At 34.2% G+C, this 26,678-nt stretch overlaps 1 protein-coding gene across 7 annotated transcripts in view; it reads left to right on the forward strand.

Annotated features, from left to right (window-relative positions):
- PRORP (protein only RNase P catalytic subunit) overlaps positions 1-26,678 on the forward strand; it is a 115,324-nt gene that overhangs the window by 24,092 nt on the left and 64,554 nt on the right. For all 7 annotated transcript variants that reach the window (XM_039885652.1, XM_039885650.1, XM_039885654.1 and 4 more), the window contains exon 5: positions 16,950-17,057. In XM_039885652.1, the coding sequence (XP_039741586.1) occupies positions 16,950-17,057 (108 nt within the window). The remainder of the gene's footprint in view (positions 1-16,949; positions 17,058-26,678) is intronic.

Consider the following 26,678-nt stretch of genomic DNA (forward strand, 5'->3'; position numbering starts at 1 on the left):
CTGATGGCTAATCCAGGCTCCTTTAGCATCCTCACAGCATTTCTGAGGACTGTACATGTGCCTGAGAAGGAAAATAATAATATTAGGTAGCTATACTTATTGTTAAAGGAAACATTTTGAGTTTGGTCATTTTTCGAGGGTGAGCAATGAAAAATCTATAAAGATTCTTAGAAAGAGCCTTGGGCAATTCTCTGTGTAATTGCTTTTCTCTGGGAATTCTTTTTGAGGGCTTTCAGTTCTATCTATGTATAGTGCTAAATTTTTCTTCAAAACTTTCTCTCCCCCACTTGAAAAATAAATGTTTATTTTCTGATTTCTTTTTGAAAAGTTTTACAGTGGGTTTTATCTGTGCAATATTTTTTTTTTTTTGAGGGAGGGGGGAATCACCCAGTGAAAGAACTTACATACTCTGAGTGTCTGCTTCCAAGGAAGGAGGAACGTTAGGCACTGTGTTGGTACTTTGGAGCCAGTTCCTAGTTGGTTGTAAAGCAGAGGGGATTTCCAGGGTGTTTAAGTGCGGATGAACTTTTTAAACTGAAAGCAGAATTTAAAAAGAAAAAATGGTAAGCAACATTCTGGGTTTGCAGAATCCAAGACATGTTATTGCCTTTCCTTGCCTGATTTGTTCCTTTCTATTTTGGGAGCATGATTCTGCAGTGAAAAGTATCTTTTTGCCTTTCTTTTAGCTCTTCTCTATAGGTCTGTCAGGATATGATATGGAAGGGAAGGAGAGGGATCAGAAAGAATACAGCTTTTGTTCTGTCTAGAAATTTACTTTAAAATAAAATTAATTCTAAACTATCTTTATCTGAATAAGATCTATTTCCCCAAAGCCCAGGCAAGATTTAAGAAATAACTTTATATTTGTGAGTAGATTCTGTTCTGTCTGGGTATTTAGTATAAAAATCTACTTGGAAATATACCTCACTGCTAGAGAACATGTGTCTTTTAACTCATGATTCTAGATGGTTGAGAAGTCTTTAGTGAAAGTTTTTCAGTCCTTTGTGTAGTCAATAGTGGGCTTTCATTTTGTATTTCAAGGCAAAAAGTAGATTATCTTCTGTCCCCCCTTCTTCAAGTGATAGATATTATAGGCCTATGATAAAATATATTGATAATGTTCCCTGGGCAAAATCGTGTTTTGTACATATCGCAGAGTCCCCTTGTTTGCAAGTACCCTATAGGCAATAGTCTCGATTGGCATGCCTTTCTTAACAATATAGGCCACAACTTATTAATAGGTACTGTTCTGGAAGAAGGAAAAACTTACAAGGCAGGTACCAGGAGGTTCAAGCCCTATGAAGACTGCTCCACCATCTTCAAACGTAGTTGTTTTGTTGTCTTCTGGCTTTGGAGGTTCCAGGCTAATTTTTGTTATTCTGAAGTATAGTGGAAGGATGACAGGATAGATTTATAGGTTTCGAATCTTAAACCTATCACTTACTAGTTATGTGATTGACTTAACTTCTCTGTGCTTTAGTCTTCTAATCTATTAAGTGGGAAAAACATGGTAATATCCACCTCATGCCATTGATAGAGGAATAAAAGAGTTGATATAGGAAGCACTTAGAATTTGTTTTTCTTGTTTTCCACATGGTAAGTAGAAAGCACTGTAAAAGTATTTGTGTTATTATTATTTGGCCTGGATGCATATGGGATTTTTTTCTTTAACCTCAAAATAAAAAATTTTGTACAGAGAGAAGTAGGTGAATTTTCATTGAGTTTCCCTGAATCTCATGAGTCCTTAATGACTTAGATGCTTTCTATCTTAGGAAAGGTTTTTTTTAATGATTAGTTCTCATCCTTTTGTTTTGATATATTCCTTGGGAACACCCTTGTGAGGCTTAAGTTGGAGCTCTGTTTTCTGGCCTTTATGCCTATAATGTTTTTTCTCTTAACATTCTCTTTTTGTTCTTTTCCTCTACATTGTAATAGAATTTCTCAAAAGTTTGTGCTGCATTTCACAAAATCCATGTTCGAGTGTATTATTTCCAATCTTTACTTTCAATGATGATTTTCATTCTGTTGTTGCATTTTGTTTTTTTCTTACATTTATATTTTATTTTTGCCAGATCCCTTTGCATCTCTTGCTGTTCTCTCTTTAAAGCTCATTGCTCTTTCTTCATAGATACAATAAAATATCCTCTGCCTATCCCTTAAGTTTTTGGTGTTTCCCAGGGCTTCGGTTTCCCAGGGTTTCCTTCCTCTTCTTCTACTTCCCAGGGTTTCCTTCCTCTTCTTCTTCACCCACTCTTGTTTTCCCTACCACCTGTATGCCAGGTACTTCACATATCTACATAGCTCCAACCCTTGCATTCTCACTGAACCCTTTATTTCCTATTGGGCATCTTTCTGAATAACATTTTTTCAGTGACAAGATAAGAGTGGTAAACTATTTTATTCTTTATCTGAAAATGTTACTTAAATAATAGTTTAATTACATAAATTTTAGTATTTTCCCTCAACACTTTGAAGATCGTATTCCATTGTCTTCTGGCCTCCATTTTAGGTACTGTTGAGAAGTTCTGTTCCATTGTAGATGATCTCTATCCTCCTATTGCTCTTAAGATTTTTTTTTTTCACTTCTGTTTCACTGTGACGCGTACGTATGAATGTATTTATTTTTCCTTGGGATTCACTGAATCTGAGTTTCCTGAATCTGAGGTTTCATTTCTTGAATCAGTTCAGAATAATTTTCAGCCTTTATATCTTCAACTATTGCTTCTCCCGAAATTCCTATTAGACTTTCATTGCACCCTTTTACATTCACCTCCATGTCTCCTTCTCTTTTTCATATATTTCATTCCTTTATCTCTCTGATGTGAATTCTGGGTAGCTTCCTCAGATCTATCTTCTAGTTCACTACTTTTCACTTCAGATGTGTCTATTCTTCTCTCTACTCATTCATTTAGGGTTTTTTCCCCTAATGATTCCATTATTTACAGACCATAAAATTGACCTATTTTAAGCATACAGTTCCATGATTTTTGAGTAAATTTGTACATTTGTGTAACCATCATCACAATTCAGTTTTAGAATACTTCTGTCACCCTAAAGTTTCATCATGCCCTTTTGACATCAATCCTTGCTCTCTCCCCTGGCCCTAAGAACCATTGATACGCTCTCTGTCTCTGTAGTTTTGCCTTTACTAAAAATTTCATATAAATAGAATCATATAATCTGTAACTTTTTTGTCTTTCACTTAACATAATGTTTGTTTTTATACTACATTAGATTTAGTTTTAAATATAGTGTTTTTGAATTTGTGTTACATGTATCAGTAGTTTATTGCTGAGTAGTATCCCAGTGTATGAATCTGCCACAATTTGTTTATTCACCAGATGATGGACATTTGTATTTCAGATGATGGACATTTGTATTTTCCCCTCATTCATTTTGTTTTGATTATTTTAGGATTTCAATTTTAGAGCTTCTCTTTCAGATTTTCCTCTTCAGTTTTTTATGATCACTGTCTTTTCTTAAAATTCTGATTCTTTTACATTTTAATTATTGTTACTTATTTATATTGTCTCTTAGATTTTTCTATTATCCTTTATCCTGAGTTCTTTGGGCTCTAATCCTGTCGTTTAGAGGGCTCACACATGAGGGATTATTTACATTTGTGTTCTGCAATTTTAAATTAGTAAAATTTTAGAGGAGCTTGCTCTTTCTATGAGAATCCCTTTGTTTCTTAAATTGTTGATAATGTCCCTCCAGAGAGGTTTTGTGTTTGCTTTTGCCAAGTACCTAAGAGATATAACTAGACCAGAACCAGTTTTTATGTACTTTCTTGACAGGGCATGATGATTTTGTATTACATGGTTTGTCTAAATTTGTGTTCCAAACCCATTTAAGACTTAAGCCTGGAGTTTCTTTTTCTAAAAAGACTTTTTTCCTACTTAGATCCCTGGAAGAAATAGAGAAGGTGGTATATTGTGTTTTGACATCAGTGTGCTCATTTGTAAAGGTTCTTCATTTATTCAGGAGTTCACTTCCAATTTCTCTCACCATTTGTACCCAAGGTTTGAGAGATCTACAGTTCCCTACAGAGAATATCAAAAGTCAAGCCCCTGTTTGCTAATACCCATTCCATTTTTCCTTTTTAGTTCTCTCCTGGACAATATTAGCATCAACTCTTATCCTTACCATTTTGATTTTTGTTAACAATAATCAAAGATCTGGCTTCATCTCTGTCACTTAGAGATTTCTTTCTTTCTTTTTTGTAAGTTCAGCGATGCATTTAATCTTTTTGTTGTATTATCCAGCCTTTTTAGATATTTGTAGCAGGATGGTTTTTTTGGTTGTTGGGTTTTGTTGTTGTTTGTTTTTTCATCTTACTGGAATCAGGAAACTCAGATAAGATTCTAAGTATTTTAAATAGGATAGTACACTATAGAAATTATAGCTACAATTACTAAATGAAAGAAATCTAAAACATTAAATGAGTATGCTATTAAATGAGTATAAGCATCCTTAGATTATTTGTTAGATTACAGTCACATTTTCCAACATGTGACTTCATTTTTCCCTGGCTACATTAAGGCAGTCATGATAGTGTTCCTTTTATTGAGGATTTATTTGGATCCCATGGTTTAAAGAGACACACAAAAAAATTTGGCTGTTAGATACAGAGATGCATTTTTTTAGTTGTTGTTCCCATGTTAAAAGCAGTGCTTCCAACCAAAATAGCTGGTATTCCCCTGTTTTTCCATATCTACTATGACTAAAGCCAGTTGTTTTAATAATCCCCTTCTTTGGAAAATATTATCGGATTTTTGCCGTACATTGGATATAATCAACATGTTAAGAACACTGTTTCTTTCATGATGTAAAGTTTTGAGTATACATTTTTGTAGTCCTCCTGTTTCCCCTTGGTTGCTACACTAGAGTACATCATTAACTAAAAATAAATAAGAGATCTATTTTGAATTTTCTGGTGAGATTTGTTATCAAAGTCTCAGAATAGAAGTAAACCATCATAAATATATGGAGTTTCATTTCAAAAAATTGAAGTATTTTAACCTAAGTGGAAAAGTAAAGAATTCTTAGTGTCTCTTTTCATTTGTTGAGAAAAATCAGTCGCTTAACCTGTTTGCTTTCTTGTCCATAATGTAAGAGGAGTAATAAATGGAAGAATCAAGTTCTACTGCCGTGTATCTTGTTAAGAGTCATTTATAATTATAAAGTCAGCTCTTCGAAGGCAGGTGCTGGATCACCTCTGTTCTAGAGCTCATGTGTCATGTGTAGTTTATAAGCTGTGCCATTCTTCTATTTCTTTCTTGCTCCACATTTTTGGGTCATTTTGCTCCTCATATGCGATTAGGTAACAACCACAAAACAATAAATATCAGTTCTGCTTCCTTGTTTCTCATAAGTTGAATAAAGTAAAGAATTGAAAACTCTTGATTAACTATTTTAGAATTCTTACTACATTTATTTATTCTTTTCCATATTATAGTATTAAGCAAGAGTTGATTTTTTTTTTTTATTTAAACTCAGTGCATAATTGCATAAAGACTTTCTGCTTATTCTTTGAGCTTCCATTTGCCTATTTGTTAATCCTCAAACATGCAGTTCTTTGGTGTTTAGTAAGGACCTTGGCAATTCTTTCCTCTGCCTAGAAGTTTCTTCCCCTGAAGGGAGCATGGTTTACTCCCTCACTTCATTCAGGTCTGTTTAAAGGTCACCTCATTAGAAAGGCCTTTCCCTTTAACCATATCTAAAACAGGCTAGGGAGAGTGGTGCTAATACCTACTCTGCTTAATTTTTCTTCAAGGCACTTTTTTCTACCTGAAATTAAATATCTATTTGTTACCTTGGTATTGCTTGTCTCCTCCGCTAATATATAAAATCCATGAGGACAGAGAATTTGTTTACTATTCTGTTCCTAAGAATTAGAACGTTATTTGGCACATAATAGATACTTAATGAAAATCTGTTGACTGACCAAGTAAATGGATTATAATCTTATGGCCTAAGAGTGGAATCTAGCCCATGAATGTTTATTTGTTTGAGCTTCTTTTTGTTTTGCTATCTTAAAAAGTTGTTTGACATATTTCAAAATGCCAGATTTTTTACTTCCCTTGAAAATCAAATTTGGTAATCCTGCATCTTTATTTTTGTGTAGTAACAATTAGCTGACTAAGCATTGGGCTGCTTGCTTTCTAAAGAAACTACATTCGTCAATTTGTCATAGTCTCTGCCTCTTTCTGTCAAATATTGGACAATGAGACGCCATTTTCTATTTGTCATTTTGCCTCTCTGTTATCTTTTCTTAGACTTGGCTCATTTTACTTTTTTATGTTACCTGCCTGGTTCCTGTAGGCATTTGAGTTAACAACCTCTGTTGCAAGTCATAAAAGTCATAATATTTACTACAATTTCTCTGAAGTTATACTTTTCAGATTTAAACTTAAAAGTATGAAATGAAATGAGGGAAGATGATAGAAGTTGTGGCTATTATTAAAGGAGATACACGTTGAATTTATAAAGCCTATGTGTTATAAAAATGAAGAACTCCCTTCATGAGCACATGAAAAGATGCTCAGCATCCTTAGTCATTAGGGAAATGCACATTAAAACCATAATGAGATCCCACTGCATGCTGAGAAGCATGGCTCTAATCAAAAAGATAGACAACAATAAGTGTTGGTGGGGATGTGGAAAGACTAGGAGTCTTAAACATGGCAGTTGGAAATGTAAAGTGGTATAGCCACTTTGAAAAACAGTCTGGCAGTTCCTCAAAAAGTTAGATATAGAGTTACCATATGGCCTGACAATTTCACTCCTAGGTATATACCCAAGAGAAATGAAAACATACATCCATGCAAAACTTGTACACAGATGTTCATAGGAGCATTGTTCATAATAGCCAAAAAGTTGAAATAAACTAAATGTCCTTCAACTGATAAGTGGATACAATAGAATGTTGTTCAGCAATAAAAAGAAATGAAATCTGATCCATGCTACATGGATGAGCCTTGAAAACACTATGCTGAGTGAAGGAAGTCAATCACAAAAGATCACATATTTGTATTATTCAGTTTATTTAAAATGTCCAGAATAAGTAAATCTATAGAGACAGAAAGTAAATTAGTGGTTGCTGTGTGATAGGGTGACAGAATGGAGATTGACTGCTAATGAGTGTGGAGTTTCTTCTAGAAGCGACAAGAATATTCTAAAATTAGATTGTGATGATATTGCACAACCTGTGAATTGAATTGTACACTTCAAACAAGTGAATTGAATGGTATGTGAATTGTATCTCATTAAAAAAAAAATTTTAAACTCCTTTTATTTATAGTGAAGAAACAAATGATCAAAAGATTGGTGGATTTCCATATACCAGATCATTAGTCTGCAATCAAGCACAATCCCAGCAGTAGCCCTACAAAGAAATAAGTGTTCTTCATTTAAATTTACTCTCCATTAAAACAGCTAAGCTTGCAGATTTGTAAAGCCCTGTGTCATAGTTTGCTATTTCAGTAGGTCAGTTCTTTCTTTGTCATGTCTTTTCAACGTGATCTACTCAGTGGCTTTTGACTGCATCCATAAATTTGTGTAGTTTGAAAAGTGAACATCTTGGAGGCCCAGCGGAAGTGTTATAAATAATCCCTGACCAGTAACATTAGTGATGGGAAAAAAAACCAGTCTGATAGGTTAGATTCTTCTGTCTGTCTACTAGAAGACCTGGATCAGGAGGATAATCTTTGGATGAGATTTTATTGGGATTTTCTTATACATCCTGTGATTACACAGAGGCTCCTGAGACTCACCTTTCAAACAAACCATCTCAAGTATACCCTTTTCCATTCTGTGATTTTAAGGGATTTCCAAGTCTTGTTAACATAGAATATCAGAACTGGAAGGGGATTTTATAAGTTATCTAGTTTGACTCTTGATTTTTACAGATGTCCATTTTGCCAGTAATACTGAAATACCTCAGTTTGTCATTACTCTTGAAGTGAATATAATGTACTAAGAGCAGCACCAAAATGATAATTTGGAAGTGTAGTGGAAAATCTTGTCCATATTAATTATTAGTGAAACTTGAATTTTAGAAATTTAATGCACTCGTTTTGTTTCTCTTGATGCATTTAGAGTGAAATAAAAATGGTTATATGTAAACTATTTTAATTCTCCTTGATAGCTTTATTTCCATTTGTGAAAAATAGTATTCCTATTCTAACCAATATTTAGTTAGTTTTGATTTTAATTGGAATGTTCTAAACACTTGTAGGAAATATATTTGAGCATAGAAATTTTAAAAGTGTTTTTTGCCTGATACCCTGTAACTACAGGCTTGGTTTAAATGGATAATTCTAACCTCTTAATGAATAAAGCAAAAACTTTTTCCTCTTTTACTCTTATTCTTCTGCTAACCTTATTAAAGTGTATTAACTGATAATTAATCCATAGTGTGTTGGTTTAATTAGAGCAAAGATTTGAGGTTCTTAACTCCTCTTTCCCAGGTTGGTTTTGCAGAGAAGAAAGCACGGGGGCAGGAGGCTGAGGGGGATACAGATTTTAGAGATTCTGCGGGCATAGTTTTACTTGGTTTGGAGGCTTTATCAGAGTTTTGTTGCTGAAATCACTGGGCATATAGAGGATAATGTTTAGTCAAATAAAGAACATTGAAAAGTTAAAAACAACAAAAACAACAACAACAACAACAGTGTTTCCTGAGTAGAAAAGAAAGAGGTAGGTCCCCCACAACTGGAGTTGGCAGGGATAGTAAAGCCAAAGAAGTCAAATGGGAAATGAAAGCATGCATATGGATCAATGTTTATTTTAAAGATGAAATATATATAGTATTAGAATTTTCTTTATTTTATTTTTTAATCAGCTTTATTAAGGTATAGTTAACATACACTTAAATTTGCCAATGTACAATTCAGTGAGTTTTGACTTATGCAGGCAGTTGATAATAACCTCCCTAATCAAGATATGGGACATTTACATCCTTCTTCCCCCAACAGTTCCCTGGTGTTCATTGCAGTCAGTTCCCTCTCTCTACTTCCTAGAACCATTAATCGGCTTTCTGTTAGTATAGTTTTGTTTTAAATTTCATATAAATGGAATCACAAAGTATGTAAGTAGTTTTTTATGTCTACCTTTTTTCATTTAGCATAATACTTTTGAGATTCATCCATGTTGTTATGTGTAGCAACAGTTTCTTTTTATTGATGAGTAGGATTCAATTGTCTGGATACTACTTTTTATTCCCATTCATTTACCAGTTAATGAACATTTGAATTGTTTCCAGTTTTTGGCGATTAGGAAAAAAGTCATTATTAACATTTATGTATTAGTCTATGTATGGATGTAGATTTTCATTTCTCTTCTATAAATACCACAAGGTGGGACTGCTGAGTTGTAAGATAAATAAATGCTTAACTTTATAAGAAAGTTGCCAAACTGTTTTCAAAATGGTCGTACCATTTTGGATTCCCATTCAATGTTTGAAAGTTTGAGTTGCTCCACATACTTGTTTTGGTCAGTCTTTTTAAATTTAGCTGTTCTAGCAGGTGCATAGTATCTCATGGTGGTTTTAAATTTACATTACCCTACTGACTAATTATGTTGAGTATCTTTTCATGTACTTATTGCCGTAACAGAAGTTCTCCATCTTTGTAGCATTGATACAATAATATTATCTAATCCATAGTTGGTACTCAGGTTTTGTCACTTGTTCCAATAATATCCTTTTATAAGTGTTTCCTTTTCTAGATCTAATCCAGGATCACACTTGAGGTATAGTTGCCATGTTTTCTTGGTCTCTTTCCAACTGCAATAAAAATTTCAGTTTTCTTTGAGCTGAGAATAACAAAAAACCTGTAGGCCTATTTTGTAGAATGTCTCTCAATTTGAGAAATTGCTTTATCTGATATTTCTTTATATTAGATTAAAGTCATGCCTTTTTGACTAGAATATCACAAAAATGCTATTGTCCTTCTCCAAGACATTATATCAAAAAGCATACTATTTGAATATTGGTGATGACTTTATGCATTGCCTTAGAAATTTTTGCTAATTCCGATGTGAAGAATATGCCAGTTTTCTTCTAGAGTTTTCGTAGTTATAGCTTTTTGGTTTAGATTTATGATCTATTTCAAAATAAATTTTGACTGATTGAGATAGGGATTGAAGTTCATCTTTCTCCAGCTCTTTCTCTTGCTAATTTTCTCGTTTTTCTGTTTTCTATTTCTTTGATTCTGTGCTTTGTTAATCTAGTTTAGTTAAAATTTAATTTGTTCTTTTTCTAATTTAAGGGGAAAACTTAGATCAATGATTTTAGACTTTTTTCAAATAAACATTTAAAACTATGCATTTCCCTCTAAGTATTGCTCTAATGCATTCCGTAACTTTTGATATTTTATATTTTATTACTACTTAGTACAAAATATTTTATAATTTCCTGTGTAATTTCTTTTTTGACCCATGGGTTGTTTAGAAGTATAATTTAGAAATATTTGGGACTTTTATAGATATCTTTCTGCTATTGGTTTCTGATTTAATTGTGTGTATGGGATCAGCAAACATACTCTTTCAGAGTGTAATATTTTGAAATGTATTGAGACTTATTTTATGACCTAGAGCTTGCGGTCAATCTTGGTGTTCCATGTATACTTGAAAATAATAAATATTCTGCCAGTATTGGGTATAGAATCCCTTAGATATCAATCAAATCAAAGTAATTATTGGTGTAGTTCATGTCTTCTCTATCTTTACTGATTCTTATCTACTTGTTCTATCATTATGGAGAGAGGAATGTTGAACTCTCCATCTATACTTATAGACTTATTTGTACCTCCTTTGTACCTCCTTTAAGTTCTGTCAAGTTTTGCTTAATGTATTCAAAGCTCTGTTCTTATTTATGAGTATGACTTCTTGATCTGTTGATCTTCTCATTATGAAGTGTCCCTTTTCCTTTTTTGTAATACTGTTTTTCTTGAGGTCCGTTTTGTTTATAACATTCATGTTACCACTTCAACTTTCTTAAGCTTACTGATATATATTTTCCCCTGCTTTTCACTTTCAGCTTATCTGTACTTTTATATTTAAAGCACATCTATTTTAAACAGCATTTTTGATGGTGTCAAATTTAAGTATTTTGCAATTTGTTTTCTATTTATGTACTTTTTATTTTCAATCCTTCTGTTCCTCCTTTCATTTTTTTTTTTTTTAGGGGGGGTGAATTAATCAGAATTTTTTAAATGTTTCATTTAATTCTTCTGCTGGCTTTTCATTTGTACCTTTTTTTGCCTTATTTATTTTATTTAATTTTTTTGATTGGCATTTGAAGCTGAAAGCTTTCTTTAAAAAATTTTTTTAAAAATTTTAATTAGTTTCAAGTATCTAGTACATTGGGTTGACATCTGTATAGTTAGTAAAATGATCTCCCCAATTGCTCCCTCCCTCCCCTGACCCTCTACCTAGACGATGTATTAATGCTAATTGCATTCCCTATGCCATGCTCTCCATCCTCATGACCATCCATCAGCTACTAATTTGTACTTCTTTAACCTTTCACCCCATCTCCCAGCCCCCCAAACCCTCCTCCCTTCTGTCTGTCACCAAATTGTCCACCATATTTCTGAGTCTGTTTTTGATTAGTTTGTCCTTTTTACTCCTTAAATTCTGCATATAAGTGAAATCATACAGCGTTTATCTTTCTCTTTCTAACCTAAATACCTTCTAGGTTCATCAAAGCAATATCTTTTTCCATTCCCTTCCTTTTCATATGTAGGGGTCTTTTTTTCTTATCCTTTCAGCCACTCTATCTTTTGTTTGGAACACTTAATTCTTTTCCATTTAAGGTACTTATTGATAGGAATGTAGTTGTTACCATTCTTTATTCCTGTTTTTGATACATGTTTTTTCTTCTTAAAGAAGTCCCTCCCACATTTCCTGTAATTCTGGCTTGACGGTGATATTCCTTTAGTTTGTTTTTGTCTGGGAAGCTCTTTATCTGCCCTTCAACTCTAAATGATAGCTTTGCTGGATAAATTATTCTTTGTTGTATATCCTGAGTCTTCACCCTGTCGAATATTTTTTGCCAAGCCCTTCTGTCCAGCATAGTTTCTTTTGAGAAATCAGCTGCCAGTCATATGAGTATGTCCTTATAAGTAATTATTTCTTTTTTTCTTGCTGCTTTTAGTATTCTTTCTTTGTATTTAAACTTCAGCATTTTAATTATGATGTGTCTTGGTGTGGGCCTCTTTGGATCCTTGATTTTTGGAATTCTCTGAGCTTCCTGGGGTTTTATGTCCATTTCCTTCACCAGGTTAGGGAAGCTTTCCATCATTATTTCTTCTGTTCAACATCTTGATTTTCTTCAGTTACGCCGATCAGATGAATATTTGGAGCCTTAATAGTGTTCCAAATCCTCCTTAAATTATTTTTATAGTCTCGTCATCTTTTTTCTTGCCATTCTGTCTGATTGGCTTTCCTGTTCTCTAGATAGGGCATGTGATCCTCTCCTTTATTCACTTTATTTATTCCTTTGCTTATTCTATTTAATATACTTCTTATCTCAGATAATGTGTTCTCCATTTCAGACTGGTTCCCTTTTACAATTTCCATTTCCATTTTTATCTCTTTGTTGGAGTTCTCTACACTTCCCAAAAGTTCATTGAGCATCTTTATAACTAGTATTTTGAATTCTGCCTCTGTTAGATTACTTGACTCCATTATATCTGGATCTCTGTTCTGTTCTGTTCTGTCATATGCCTTCTTTGCCTTCCCATTTTGGCTGTCTTTCTGTGTCTGTTTCTACGTACTAAGCAAAGCTCCTAAGTCTTCTACTCTTATTAGTGTGGATTTGTGAAGTAGGTTCAGTGGCACAGTCCTGAGAGAGGTTCAGCTGCAGGCCAAATTTAGCCAAGCCTCTACCCCTCTGGGGCCACCTGTTAAGATTCAGCAAGCAATCCCCAGATGCAGTGCTTATAGTTGCCTCAAAAGGCCACTCCAGAAACCAAGGGCAGCTGCCTCTACCAGTGTGAGTCTCAGCAAGGAGCACCTGACTCACTGAGGATACACCTGGATGTTGTTTGTGTGGGGCCCGAGTTGGGGGAGGTGGAGTTTCAGGGAATCCTCTGGGCGGAGTGACCTTTGTTATCCATCCAGTTTGATGATGTCACAACTATGGCGCACTGGTAGCGGGGAGGGCTCAACGGGGAACAGTGGATACTGCCAGCACTTCTGTACCAAGCGATTCTCACTCACCTCGGCCCTCATTCCAACAATGTCTCTCTGTAAGTCCCTGGTGCCTCCTGCGCTCAGCCTAATCGGCACTGATGCTCAGAGTGAGCAGGTCCATCACCGCGAAAATCACGGACAGGGTCCCTTTAAGAGGTGTCTGCCTCTGCCGCAGCCTCCTCTCACTCAGCCACTGGGGTCCAGGCAGTCCTGCATCCTCTCCCCATCCTACCTTCTGCCACTGCAGGGTGCTTTCTTGGATTTCTTCGTAGTTGTATGGCTTGTTCATCTAGATCCCAGGCAATTTTTCCTTGCTGCTGCTCCTCGTTTCCATCACAACTTTGATTTAGTCACCAGAGGGATAAACAGAGCCTCTATCATCTATGTCATCTTTTTTCTTTTTTTGCCTTATTTTTTAATGTAGACCTTGGGAATTAACTTAATATAGCCTTCCTAGAGTTTAGGTTGTACCATTTCACATGTAATATAGGAACCTTGCCACAGTAGAATTCCATTTATCACTTCCTGGTCTTTATGCTATTATTGTCATATATACCACATCTGCGTATGTTTTAAAACCCATAGTTCAGTGTTAGGATAAGTTTTGCTGGAAGCAGTCCTATCTTTTAAAGAAATTAAAAGAAGAAAAAAGATTCTTTTCTATAATACCTATATAGTTGCCATTTCTGATGTTTTCCATTTTTTCTTTTACATCCTGGTTTCCATCTGATATTAGTTCCCTTCATCCTGAAGAAATTGCTTTAGCATTTCTTATGATGCAGGCTTGCTGGTGATGAATTCTCTTGTTTTCGTTTCCCTGAAAATATATTTTTCACTGTGCTTCTTTACCTCAATTCTTGAAGGATTTTCTGTAGCTATAGAATTCTAGGTTGACAGGAGTTTTTGTTTTCTGTCATCACTTTAAAGATACCTTTCATTGCCTTCTGGCTCTTTTGTGCTGAGAATTTAACTCTCATTTGTATCATTCTCTTACATGTAATGTATCCTTTTTTTTCTGGCTCCTTCTAAGATTATTTTATTTTTGATTTTCAGCCATCTTACTATGATGTACCTAGTTATGCTTTTGTTATGGTTTTCTTTGTATTTATCCTGTTTTGAGTTTTCCTTGCTTCTTGAGTCTCTAAGTTATGTTTTTCATGAAATTTGTGGAAATTTTAGCTATTATTCATTTATTTTTTTCTACATTCTCTTTTCTGTTCTCTCCTCTTGGAGACTACACATATGTTGGTCTGTTTGACATTGTTCCACAGGTTACTGAAGCTCTATTCATATTTTTCTTTCAATCTTTTTTTTCCTTCAGATTAATCCTTTCTATTGCTTTGTCATTTGTGTTCACTCACTCTTCTTCCATCTCCAGTCAGCTGTTAAGTCTAGCTTGTGAATATTTTATTTCACATTTGTGCTTTTGGTTATAGACTGTTCATTTTATAGTTTCTACAGATGTTCCTTGACTTACATTGAGGTTACATCTTGATAAACGTATCCTAAACTGAAAATATTATAAGTCAAAAGTTTATTTAATACACCTAAACTACCAAATAGCATAGCTTAGCCAAGCCTACCTTAAATGTGCTCAGAGCACAATATCCTAAAAACATTGTCTACTATAGAGTATCAGTTGTTTACCCACATAATCACATGCTTAACTGGGAGCTGTGGCTTGCTGTCGCTGCCCAGATCATGGGAAAGTATTGTACCACACATTGCTAGTCCGGGAAAAGATCAAAATTCAGAATTAAAAGTATGGTTTCTGTTTAATGTGTATCGCTTTCGCACCAATGTAAAGTTGAAAAACTGTAAGTTGAACTATCATAAGCCGGGAACCGTCCGTTGTGTCTGTGTTTTCTCTGCTTTGCCCGCTAACTCCAGCATCTGGACCTTAGATTGACTTATATTGACTTTCTTTTCTCTTGATTGAGTCACATTTTCCTATTTCTTCTCCTGTTAATTTTTTATTGTATTTTTTTTGTATATTGTATTATTCTTTTTGTATATTTTGTATATTTATTGTATATTGAACATTTTGAAGAACATATTGCAAAGGCTCTAGATTCTGTCATCTTCCTGCTTTAGCAGGCTGTTAAACTTTCTTAGACTCAAACTGCAGACTCTGTTTCCCTTTTAGTGGATTGTAACTGAAGTCTCGGCTCAGGCCTTTCAAGTCTTTCATCTGTTGCTTTTTTGCTGGGCTTTTTGGAGTCTCCTCAGTGGATGTACAGATCAAGAGTTAGCTAAGGATTTGGGTAGAGTTATGCACAGATTTTTGTGGTTCTCGCCTTTCTAGCATTTCCTCTCTCACTGTTCAGCCTCTCTGGCAGTCTCAAACTCTGTCTTCTTATTTCTCAAACCAGTAAGTCTGCAGCTTTCTGTTTGATTTCCAGCTGTCCCTGTCAACCATGCAGACTGGAGAATGCCCTCTGGCAAAAAGCCACATACAGACAAATTTCACCTTGTATAATTTCATTCTTTTCTGGTTATCTCTAAGTACATAAACTTTCCCTAATGTAGTAACATTAAACAAACAATTATTTATTATTATTATTATTATTCTCATGGTTCTAGGGCTTGCCTAGTCTGTTGGATGGTACTTGCTTGGGTCTCCTACTTTTGTAATCAAGTGGGAAGCTGTGGTCTTCTTGAAATCTTCACTCTCATAGGTCTGATGGTTAATCCTAGCTGTTGCTTGGGACTCAGCTGGCTTTCTCATGATGGCTGGGTTCCAAAAGCAGGAATCCTGGGAAGGAGAGCCAGATGGAAGTTTATACTGCCTTTTATTTTCTAGCCTCAGTAGCCATATAGCATCACTTCTGCCACATTTTGCTCATTGAGACGGTTACATAGGATAGCTCATAATCACACAGAGGGAATTAGACTCTACTTTTTGAGTGGGGAAGAATGTCAAAGAATTTTCAGACATGTTTGAAACTACTAAACCCTTCAAATTTTGTGTTCCCTCCAATTTCTACCTGCTTTTGGTCATTCTGTAGTAGTTTTGAATAGTAATTTTTTATATAGAATTTATTATTATCTGGTAGTCTAATACAAACTACTCCATCATTACCAGAAATAAAAACTCCCTCTCTTCCATATCTTTCCTCCATAGCACTCATCACAATTGATATTTAATATAATTTACTTACTTATTTGATTTATTTTGTGTCTCCTCATACTAAAATTCAAGTTCAATTAAGTTAGAATTTTTTGTCTCTTTGGTAACTATTAGACATATAGTAGATATTCAACAAATATTTGTTGAATGAATTTTCAACTCAAAACAGCTACAATTAAACAAAAGCCTCTTGACAAAAGAGGAGCTACAAATTACTCTTGCAACATAGTTGTACTGATAGACTGGCATATCTGAGGTTTACTTCTCTTTGGTTTACAACAGGACATAGAGATTTCGACATTTCATTCTTATCATAATTATCATGTGTGTCAATTTAGCAGACTGGATGGCTGGCTACAGATCAAATAAAATAGTGCGGGAATGTACTTTGTGAAGTGTAAAGCACTATGAGATTATAAGGTATATCAGATAATTAATTATATGCAGTTATATCTATGAGGCTAGCTTTTTCAGATTTTGAAAGTATCTTTGTGAGTGTGTGTCTTTAAGGGATGAATATTTCGAATTCCCAAAACAATAATAAAAGTCATAGCAGTGTGTTTATAATAACATGCTTACTATGTTCTTATTAATGTTTTGTCTGATTTTTCTTTTTTAGGAACTTAAGAGATTTAAGAACTTTGTGAAATACTGTCCTCCTTTTGATATTGTCATTGATGGGCTCAATGTTGCCAAAATGTTTCCTAAAGCTCGTGAGTCTCAAGTTGTAAGTACAAGTTTTATTTTGTTATTCCAAATCTCTAGAAATATTTATTGTACCCGTTTGTGATCTTCCTTGAGTCTCATTGCTCTCTATTTTTTCTTCCTTTAAAAAATAAAGCTTTTAAAGGTGCCATAGTGACTGTCTAAGATTCATTGTTTCCCTCTCTGGCAAGTAAGTGGCTCTTACAGGACAGGCAAGAGTGAGAGATTAAAAAGTCCATGTAATAAAGGGCCAGTTCAGCCCATTTTATAGCCTTTAGCAAACTTTCTCCTAGGTCTCTGCTCTCTCTTTGGGGTTCCGCTGTCATTTCCCCATGGGTCACATTCCTCTATTTGAAAATTATCAACGTCTACTATCATGAGATATTAATCATTTATTACTCACATTTTTTTTCAAATATAGTATGTTTGTAAATAAACCTAAGGAGTTTTTTTTTTTTTTTTTGAAGGGGCATAAGGTAATCATTTGTTCTATCAATTCATAAATGTCATAGTAATTTCTAATAGGAATATCATGCTTTTTTATAACAGCAGTGAACAACTATTTTAATCCCCATTTTACAGTTTAAATTAGAAAATTGAGGCTAATTTTGTGCAGTAAATCTTTAGAAAGCAGTCATAACATCAAAATTAGATTGTAGAAACCTCCAGGGTTTCAGGCTTGTGGCTCTTATCTCTAACAATCGGTGGTCATTCATCTGTAGTTAAACTCTGTTATTTCTTTAAAATTGCTGCCAACTTAAAAGCTTTTTCTCAGGGATTCTACTAGTCTAATTTGGCCATTTATACTCAGAAAAGCTTACAAGTACTAACAAAGGACAAGGTCAATTTACAGAAATTTCTTTATATGCCTTATATGTTTGTACTTAAATTTTTATGGTCAAGTATGTACTTTTTAATCCTTTATTTAAAAAAGAAACACACACAAAAGCAAGTTGAAAATATTTTTGTCTCTTATGTACTTGAAAAGGGGCCTTTGAGGCAGTAATATTGACACAGGCAAAGCCAAAAAAGGAAGCCTGAAATTATCACTAATGCTTGGTAGAGCTCTGAATCAGAAGGACTCATTCTAAAAAATTCCCCATCTAATTTGTGAGAATTAGAAAGTATCATATTTATTTACCTCTTGTTTGACTTCAGCTTTATACAAAGCACTAAAAATTAGCTTGCCAGAAATATATAGCCCAAATTAGGCTAAATTTTGGGGAGAAGGTAGTATGTTGAAGATTATGTAGCGGGAACATCTCCCAGCATTATGGAAGAAAAATTGCACATTTTGAAAGATTCTAGCAGATTTTGGCAAATAGAGAGGTAAAGAACAAAAGATAAAACGGGAAAATCGTAGACATTTGCCAGTACTTTTAGCTTTTACTCTTAAAAGAATTCAATATAAGCAAGAGTTTATGTGACAAGTACATAATTGTTATTATGCAACTCTTCAGAGCACTATCATGTGGCAGCGCACTGGCCTTATATTTAGGAAACCTCAACTCAAAGACTCGGCTTAAAGATAACACCTGAATAAGGAGGAATGAAATCAACTTCATTCTGAAGTTTTTTTCTCAAATCTGAAGCTAGAGATTTGTAAAAAGATAAATGAAGGTATATCATATTTCCCATAGACTCACCCTTAAAAAAAATTTCTTGGATAAATCTATCTCAGGCCTTTTTGTGGCTTAGTTTCATTCTTTAATACTTTTTAGGTTGTCAGAAGTAGGTTCCTGTTTTTTCTGTTAGTCATTTAATAGCATTTCAGTTTAGCTAGACCCTTTGAATTCCAGTCCTGGTCCTGCCACTTCATAGCTTTCATAGTTTGAGAAAGTTACTTACTCTCTCTTGTGCCTTAGTTTCCCAGTCTATTAAAAGAAGATAATAATAAAACCGTATTATAAAGATGTTGTGAAGAGTAAATAAGTTAATATATGTAAGCACTTGACATATAGTAAGTACTTAGTGGGTGTAATTGTTATTGTGGTTACTATTTAAATGAACTTCCCAAATGGAACTACAACTCTTGCTTTCAAGAGACAATTATTTGGCAGTTTAAGATTTTTTTCCTGTCAACTCATCCATGTCAGTGGAGTTAAAAGGAAATACAAAGCTCTGCTTTAGTATTAGACTCAATCTAGATCAGGTACTCAATACTTGATTGAGAAGTGAAGCCTGTACCATCAAAAACTTAAGAAAAAATTTAAATACGATAATTTTAAGAAATTTTTCTTCTGATTGTAAAAGCAATGCATTATTATCAATTATAAAAGTAATATAAGTAATTATAGAAAATTTGGAAATTACAGAATAAAAATCAGATATAATGCTATCATTTAGCAATAATCACTGTCATTTAGCAATAATCCTTGCAGTATTTTTCTGTTTCTTTACCTTGTAGAGCTCTGACTATGTAAATAATTGTATACATTTTAATTTACAGTTGAAAACTATAAAAATGAAATTATAAAAGTAGTAGAAGAAAACATGTATTCCTTTTCCATTTGAGATGGGAAGGACCTTCGAACCGTACATAAAATTCAAGACCCCTAATGGGAAGACTAGAGAAATTTCCTAGACAGTAAAAAATACTATAAGCACTGCTAAAAGTCAACAAAAAATTGAAAAACAATTTATAACATGTAACAAAGGGCTAATTTCCTGACTGTACCAAGGAAAGTGTCATAAGCCTATAAGAAAAGGTAAACTATACAATGGAAACCTTATTTATACTTATAGATATGCAAATTAAAATTTTTATCTTCCAGATTGGCAGAGATTTAAAAATTACCAGTAGCCTATATTTTGAATGGTTTGGAGTGGTAGGGAGAAGGGTATTAGACAATATTTTGGGTGGGTGATTTAGCAATAACTTTGCCTAAAATGTTGAAATTGTACTTGTAGGAACTGATATATTCACACTAGTACATAAAGTTATATATCCAAGTATGTTAGTTATATCATTGTTTATAAGCAGAAATGTCTAATCAATGTAAATATCTATCAATCCAGGACTTGATATATATAGAAACATTTATTACCTAACTAACATTTGTTAGGTAAGTTCGTATATGCCTAGAAAATTTCTAGAAGTTACACACATGTAAAAACTGAACAGTAGTTAACTTTGGGAGTTGGGAATAGAATATAAAAGAATAAGAGGATCTCTATTTTTTATTTTATTTTTTAAATTTTCTTTTGCAATGAGTTTATCTATTACTTTAGTATAAAAAATGAATCGAATTCAGGAAAAGAAAAAAGTAAAAAGGCATACTTGGTAAATATTCTGAAATAACTATACAATACTCTATATCTTATGGAGGTACCACAATTTTAAAATCATTTTCCTTTTGGTGGACAACTTAGATTATTTCCCATTTTTCACTATGGTAGATAATGCTTAGAAGATTTCTGTGTACGTTTCAGATGATTTCTTTAAAATAGATTCCCAGAAATAGAAATTCTTGAGTCACAGAGTATGGATATTTGCAAAGGTCTCACTACATATTGCCAAATTGCTTTCCAAAATGATTGGAGCTCCTACCAACAGTATATAAAAGTACCCAAATAGAACCCATTTCTTCAAGATTTGTTATTACATGATTGTTTCAATTATTTAGTCACATTTGTGCCATGAATCTGCTAAGTGAAAAGAACTGGACAGTTTTTGCCTTTCACTTTTTAGATAATACATTTTTAAAAATTGTGAACAAAGTTAAATAAAATAGTCCAGAAAGGAAACATTCTTGACTGTCTTTTTCCTCTTTATCTCTCTCAATACGATTGCCTATAAGCAAGGTTAGAAGTCCTAATTCTATGGGTCTTGAGTTTTTTCATGTTTGCGTGAAGAAGTTTCCAGGTTTTTTTCTGTGGAATAATATGCAGATCATTTACGTTCTTCCCATGAACTCACTGTATAGTATGTCACAAATTCTTTTTGGTTCTTTTCCATTAATGGTTAATTATATATCCAACATTGTTCTCTGTAAGTTCATAAATGAGAAAAGACCATTTTTACATTCATTATTTAAGGAGTAGCACCATGATGACATGTGCTTGATCTCAGAACCTATATCTTAGGAGTGATAGAGATTTAGGAGCTAAAAATAAGTTCTGGTTGTAAATTTATTTTACTTTCTCAATTTTCATTTATATATATATGTTTGTATGTATGTATGTATATGAATATATATTTTTATATATTTTTTAAGCCAGAGTCTGTCTTATTATTGACGTCAGCAGAAACTTTTGCTGCCTGCACCACTCAGCCAAAAGACTGACACAGGAGTTGGGCTATTTAGAATATGCATTTATTAGAGAGTTACAAGTCACAGAGACGTAGGCAAGTTATCGCTCAAAGGACTGGTTCCCTGAGCATTACAGGCGCACAGATTAGCCATCGTGGAAACTGAGGGAGTTGGTGTTGTGGGTGCTACTGATTGGACAATTAAAGGAGAATGAGGTAATTGATCATTGTATCCTGTTCTGGAATCAGCCATAGCAACATCCCATCTGGTTGTGCGACCTGGTTCCTTGGTTGGTGGGGTTGTAGTTCAGCCTCAATGAGGCTGAGGCTGAAACACATCTAAAGCCACGATGTTATCCTTAGTCTAAAGTCTAACTGAAACCTATTGTCCTCATGGTTATAGACCTGAGGCTCAGTTAATCTATGTCCTAAGTCTTAATGGTTAAAGGAGCAGGCATATGGAGGATAAGGATGGGGGGAAAAGGCAAGTGAGTCACAATGCCATTATCTGGGCAAAACCAGCTTGAATCAGAGACAAAAAACTATATTAAATTAAGTTCACATGCAGTTACAAGCTATAAGGTAAGAAGAGATGAGGCCAGGAACACTGTGAGGCTCATAATATGTGGGGTCTTTGTATCAGGTCCTTTTTCAGTAGCATGAATAATATTTCATTATATGAATCTACCACATTTTATTTATCCATTCATTTGTGAACATTTTGACGTTTTGATTATTTCTACTTTTTGGCTATTAGAAATAATGCTGCTGTGAACTTTCCATGTACAAATTTTTGTATGGACATATTTTTGGTTCTCTTGGGTATATACCTAGGAGTGGAATTACCAGGTCCTATGGTAATTCTCTATTTAACCTTTTGAAGAACTGCCAAACTTCCAAAGCAGCTGTATCATTTTGCATTCCCATCAACAGTGTATAAGAGTTCTGATTTCTTCACATCCTCATCAACACTTGTTATTATCAATCTTTTTTATTATAGCCATCCTAGTGGGTATAAAGTGGATCTCATTGTGGTTTTGATTTGCATTTCCTAATGTCACAGGATGTTAGGCATCTTTTTGTGTGTTTATTGGCTGTTTGTATATCTTTGGAGAAATGTCTATTGAAATCTTCTGCCCATTTTTAATAGGGTTATTTGCCTTTTTGTTGTTGAATTGTAATGTTTTATATATTTGGAATACCAAATCTTTATCATATATATGATTTGCAAATATTTTCTCCCATTTCAATTCTCTTTTCAGTTTCTTGATGGTATAGTTTGAAGCACAAAAGTTTTTGATTTCAATGAAGTCCAGTTTATTTTTTGTTGTCGTTGTTGTCTGTCATTGTTGGTGTCATATCTAAAAAATCATTGTATAATCCAGAGTCATAGAGATTTATGCCTCCGTTTTCTTTTAAAAGTTTTGGTTTTTGCATTTATAGTGTCTGCATTTTTAGAGAAACAATCTTGGGTAGATAATAAGCTGACATAATTTAGAGTATAGTTATATTCAGATGGGACTAGCCTTGGCCCTTTCTAATTCATTTGTTTAGCCTTCTATAAATTTGGGCAAAATAAGATTTTTGCCCAAATTTATAGAAGGCTAAACAAATGAATTAGAAAGGGCCATGACTGTAGACCAATCATGGCAATGCTAGGAACATGATTAGGCTAACGGTTACATTATCTAAATATGAAATTCATACTATATTGTACATTCTGTTGGCTATTAACAGTGATTCTTGTGTTTGTGTATGACTTTTTTCTTAAAGATGGTATTTAGAATGTTAGAATGGAGTGTACTTTTTACCCAAAATATATAAGAATTTTTTAAAAAATAACTATTGCATAAACAGTCTTATAATATCAATTCTCGAAAATAGGTTGTAATTTGGGAGAAACAGTGACTAAATTAAATTGTGTCAGGTATGAATCCTTGTATGGCATTTGAGTCACCTTTATGTAGCACTTGGACTAACATCTCTTTCTCATTACCTGCTGTAATATATAGTGTTTCAGTTTTTCTTGGATTGGATTTCTTTTAATTTAATAAACTTTTATTTTTTAGAGCAGTGTTAGGTTCATAAGTTTCTTTTTATGAATAGCAATCACCCAACAACATGTTATTTTGACTCTGCTGACATATCTGAGGAAGAGTATTGCATTGATAAGGAGGGGTAGAAATTAAATTGTATTCATTTTTTTAAGCCTAAGAGAGTGGGTAATTGGTACCACTAGCTACTCAGTCGCTCAAGCCAAAAACCAAGGATTCTAGCCTCAATTACTCCTATTCATTAGTCCCACATCCAGTTGACTGACGAGTTTTATTGGTCATAAGCTCCAAATATATCCTGTAATCTAATGTATTTCTTCCATCTCCAGTAACGTCATCTTTCACCTAAACTCCAAGTGGTCTTACTTTTTCACTCTTGCCTCAATAACTTTCCATTACTCTTAGAATAAAGTCCAAGTTTCTTATCATGTATTATAGTACCTTTTATCATCTGATCTTTACTTCTCTTTGCAGCCTCATCTCTGTTTTTTTCCCCTTATTGTCTTTCACTGAATTATAGACACTAGAATTTTTCCTGTTCCTCAAACATATCAAACTTGTTCTTGCCTCAGATCTTTGTGCTTGCTATTCCTTCAGCATTAAATGTTCTTTTTCAAATGGCACTATCATTATCAGCACTTTAGATGTCTTCCCTGATTCTTCTAAAGTAACCCCATTCTGCTCACCCACTCTCTGCCTATATTTTCATTTACATCAACCTTATTTACTTCTGTGATGGATTTTTAAATGGCCAGTATTTTTTCAGTTTCTTTCATTAGGAGATGGAATCTGTTGGATCCGGGCTTACCTTATGGCTTGTTTTGACCAGTGGAATGTGGTAGAAGTGATACTGTAGGACTTCCAAGCAAGGGCTTAAAAGGCCATGCAGCTAGGCTGTCACTCTCTAGGAACTACCACCTTGTGAATAAGCCCAGGTTAGTTTCCTTGAGGAAGAGGTGCCTGCCATATGGAGAGAGACAGAGCAAGAGGGAGGGAAGAAGGAAGGAAAGAAGGAAGAAGGAAGGAAGGAAAAGAGAGAGAGAGTGGGGCTACCATTCATTTCAGCTAAGGTTATAGATATGTGAATAAGGTCCTTCAGGACCAGACAGCCTCTAGGCAGCCTGCCAGCTGATTGTGGATACATGAATGAGCCTAGCCAAGACTATGTGGAACAGAGTAACTGTCCAGCTGAGCCCAGCCCATAGTATTGTGAGAAAATAAGTGATTATTTTAACTCAAGTTTTGGGGTGGTTTATTACACAGCAATAGATAACTGATTTAATTTTTTTTCATAGCACTTAGTATCTACAGTTATCTATGTTTTTTTGTTTTCTTTATCAGTCTCCTCCATGGTGAATTCCCTGATATTGGAAGGTCTTTGTGTCTTGATCACTATTATATTCTCAGCAATGAGGAACAGGCCTTGAACATAGTAACTGCTCACTAGATATTTAACAAATGAATGAACAAATGTATATATAGTAAATTATATGACCTCTTAGAAATAACATCTGCTTTACAGGGTTAACTCTGACTTCTTGAGTTTTACTCTTATTTCCCTTGCTAGCTATGAGACCTAGACTAAATTACTTAAATTAACTTCCTGGTGCCTTATATGAAGATAAATGAGCTACTCCTTGAAAAGCACTTAACTGCAGTGCTTGGCACATATCCCAATAAATGTAAAAGGGAAAAAACCCCCCAGCAACCTTGTGAATGCATTTAGTTGTCCATGGTCTTAACTTTGTAGAAACAAAAGCATGCTAGTTTCTTTTTTCTTTTTTCTTCTTTTTTTCTTTTTTTTTTAGCATGGTAGTTTCTATGATGTGTTTAGTTTCCTAATTTAAATAACTGACAATCTACTCTTTTAGTTTTTTTCCAGTTCTGAGTCTTCATTCTTTTTGAACTGATGCTTAGAATCTAAACTTGAGTCTTTAAATGTAAAGCCCAACTTCCCTGTAGAGTAACTAAATAAGAAATATGTCTACAATATAGAGAAAGTAAAAGACTGATTATATTAGTCAGGATAGGCTAGGTTATGCTGCAGTAATAAACCCAAAATTTTAGTGACTTAAAACAAATTATTTCTTGTTCGTACTGTATATCCATTATTAGCCATCTGTGTCATCATCATCCTCATTCTAGGACCCAGAATAACTTTCTGAAATATTGTCAGTCACTGTGACAGAGGGAAAAGGGAAAGTGGTGAAGCACACACTGATATATCAAGCTTCTGCTGAGATAGGATACCGGTCACATCTGCTGATCTTTTATTAGCAGCTAACGCAAGTTACCTGAGCTTAATAGGGTAGGGAAGACAATTCTACCATATCCCTGAAAGGAGAATGACAGTTTATATTTTTGAATAGCTCTAATAACTAACATACTGAATTTGGTGATATCTTATTACATTGGTCACGTCTACCCCAGGAACTAGAAGTGAGTTTCAGCATGGCAATGCAAACTGTCTTTGCCTGGGTTCTTTTTTTCAATATCAGATCCCTTTACTGTAGTCTTATATGGAAAGAGGTGATGCTTTTGTTGATCATTTTTCCCAGAATGATCAGGTAGGAATTCTAAAGTCTTTACACATACACTGACTCATACTTTACACATACTTTCACAACATTCATTTTAAGATGGAATTTTCTTTTCCAGCCACCAAGTCTTCATTAATAATTGGAAATTTAAGATTGCAGGATAGGGACAACATTTTAACCCTTCAATAAGAAAACAAAAGGATATAACGTGGAAAGCTTTTTCTCCTGCATTTTTTCTCTCATTATCTCCCTTTTCCTTTCTCCCCTCCTCTGCCCTCTCCCCCCGCCCAAACACTCAACACCTACGCATGATTTGGTCCTAATGTTTCTGTTCCTTCTCTTTTTGCACCTTGCATTTTAGATTGTCAATGATTCATAAGCTTCCCTCGTAGAGGATGTATAGGGAAAAAAGTACATCATTTTAGTTAATCTTGCTAGCTGTTCAAAACTCTGCTCCCTATTTTTGTAGATAACTGAGAATTGGTTAAAACGGCTTCACAGAATGAAAACGTATAATGTAATTTAAAAGAATTACAGCCAGACATCAGCACTGAATGCTTTCATTCTTACAGCATGTTTGGGCCATTGAATAGAAAGTGGTTTGGTGGAAACACTGCAGAATTCGTTTTGATTGCCATCTTTTAGTTGGTCTTACTACAGTGGGAAGAAAATGGAGGAAAGGGTATTGGCCATTAAAGGTCATTTGGCAGTGGCATTTACTTGGCAGTGAGTTTTCTTCCTGCCACCCGTTATTTTATTTCTTTCTGTTGATTTACATAACCTTGTGTAAATGTTCC

Source organism: Pteropus medius, unplaced genomic scaffold, assembly GCF_902729225.1.
Source record: "Pteropus medius unplaced genomic scaffold, Ma_sr-lr_union100, whole genome shotgun sequence".
In the NCBI taxonomy this organism is placed as follows: Eukaryota; Metazoa; Chordata; class Mammalia; order Chiroptera; family Pteropodidae; genus Pteropus; species Pteropus medius.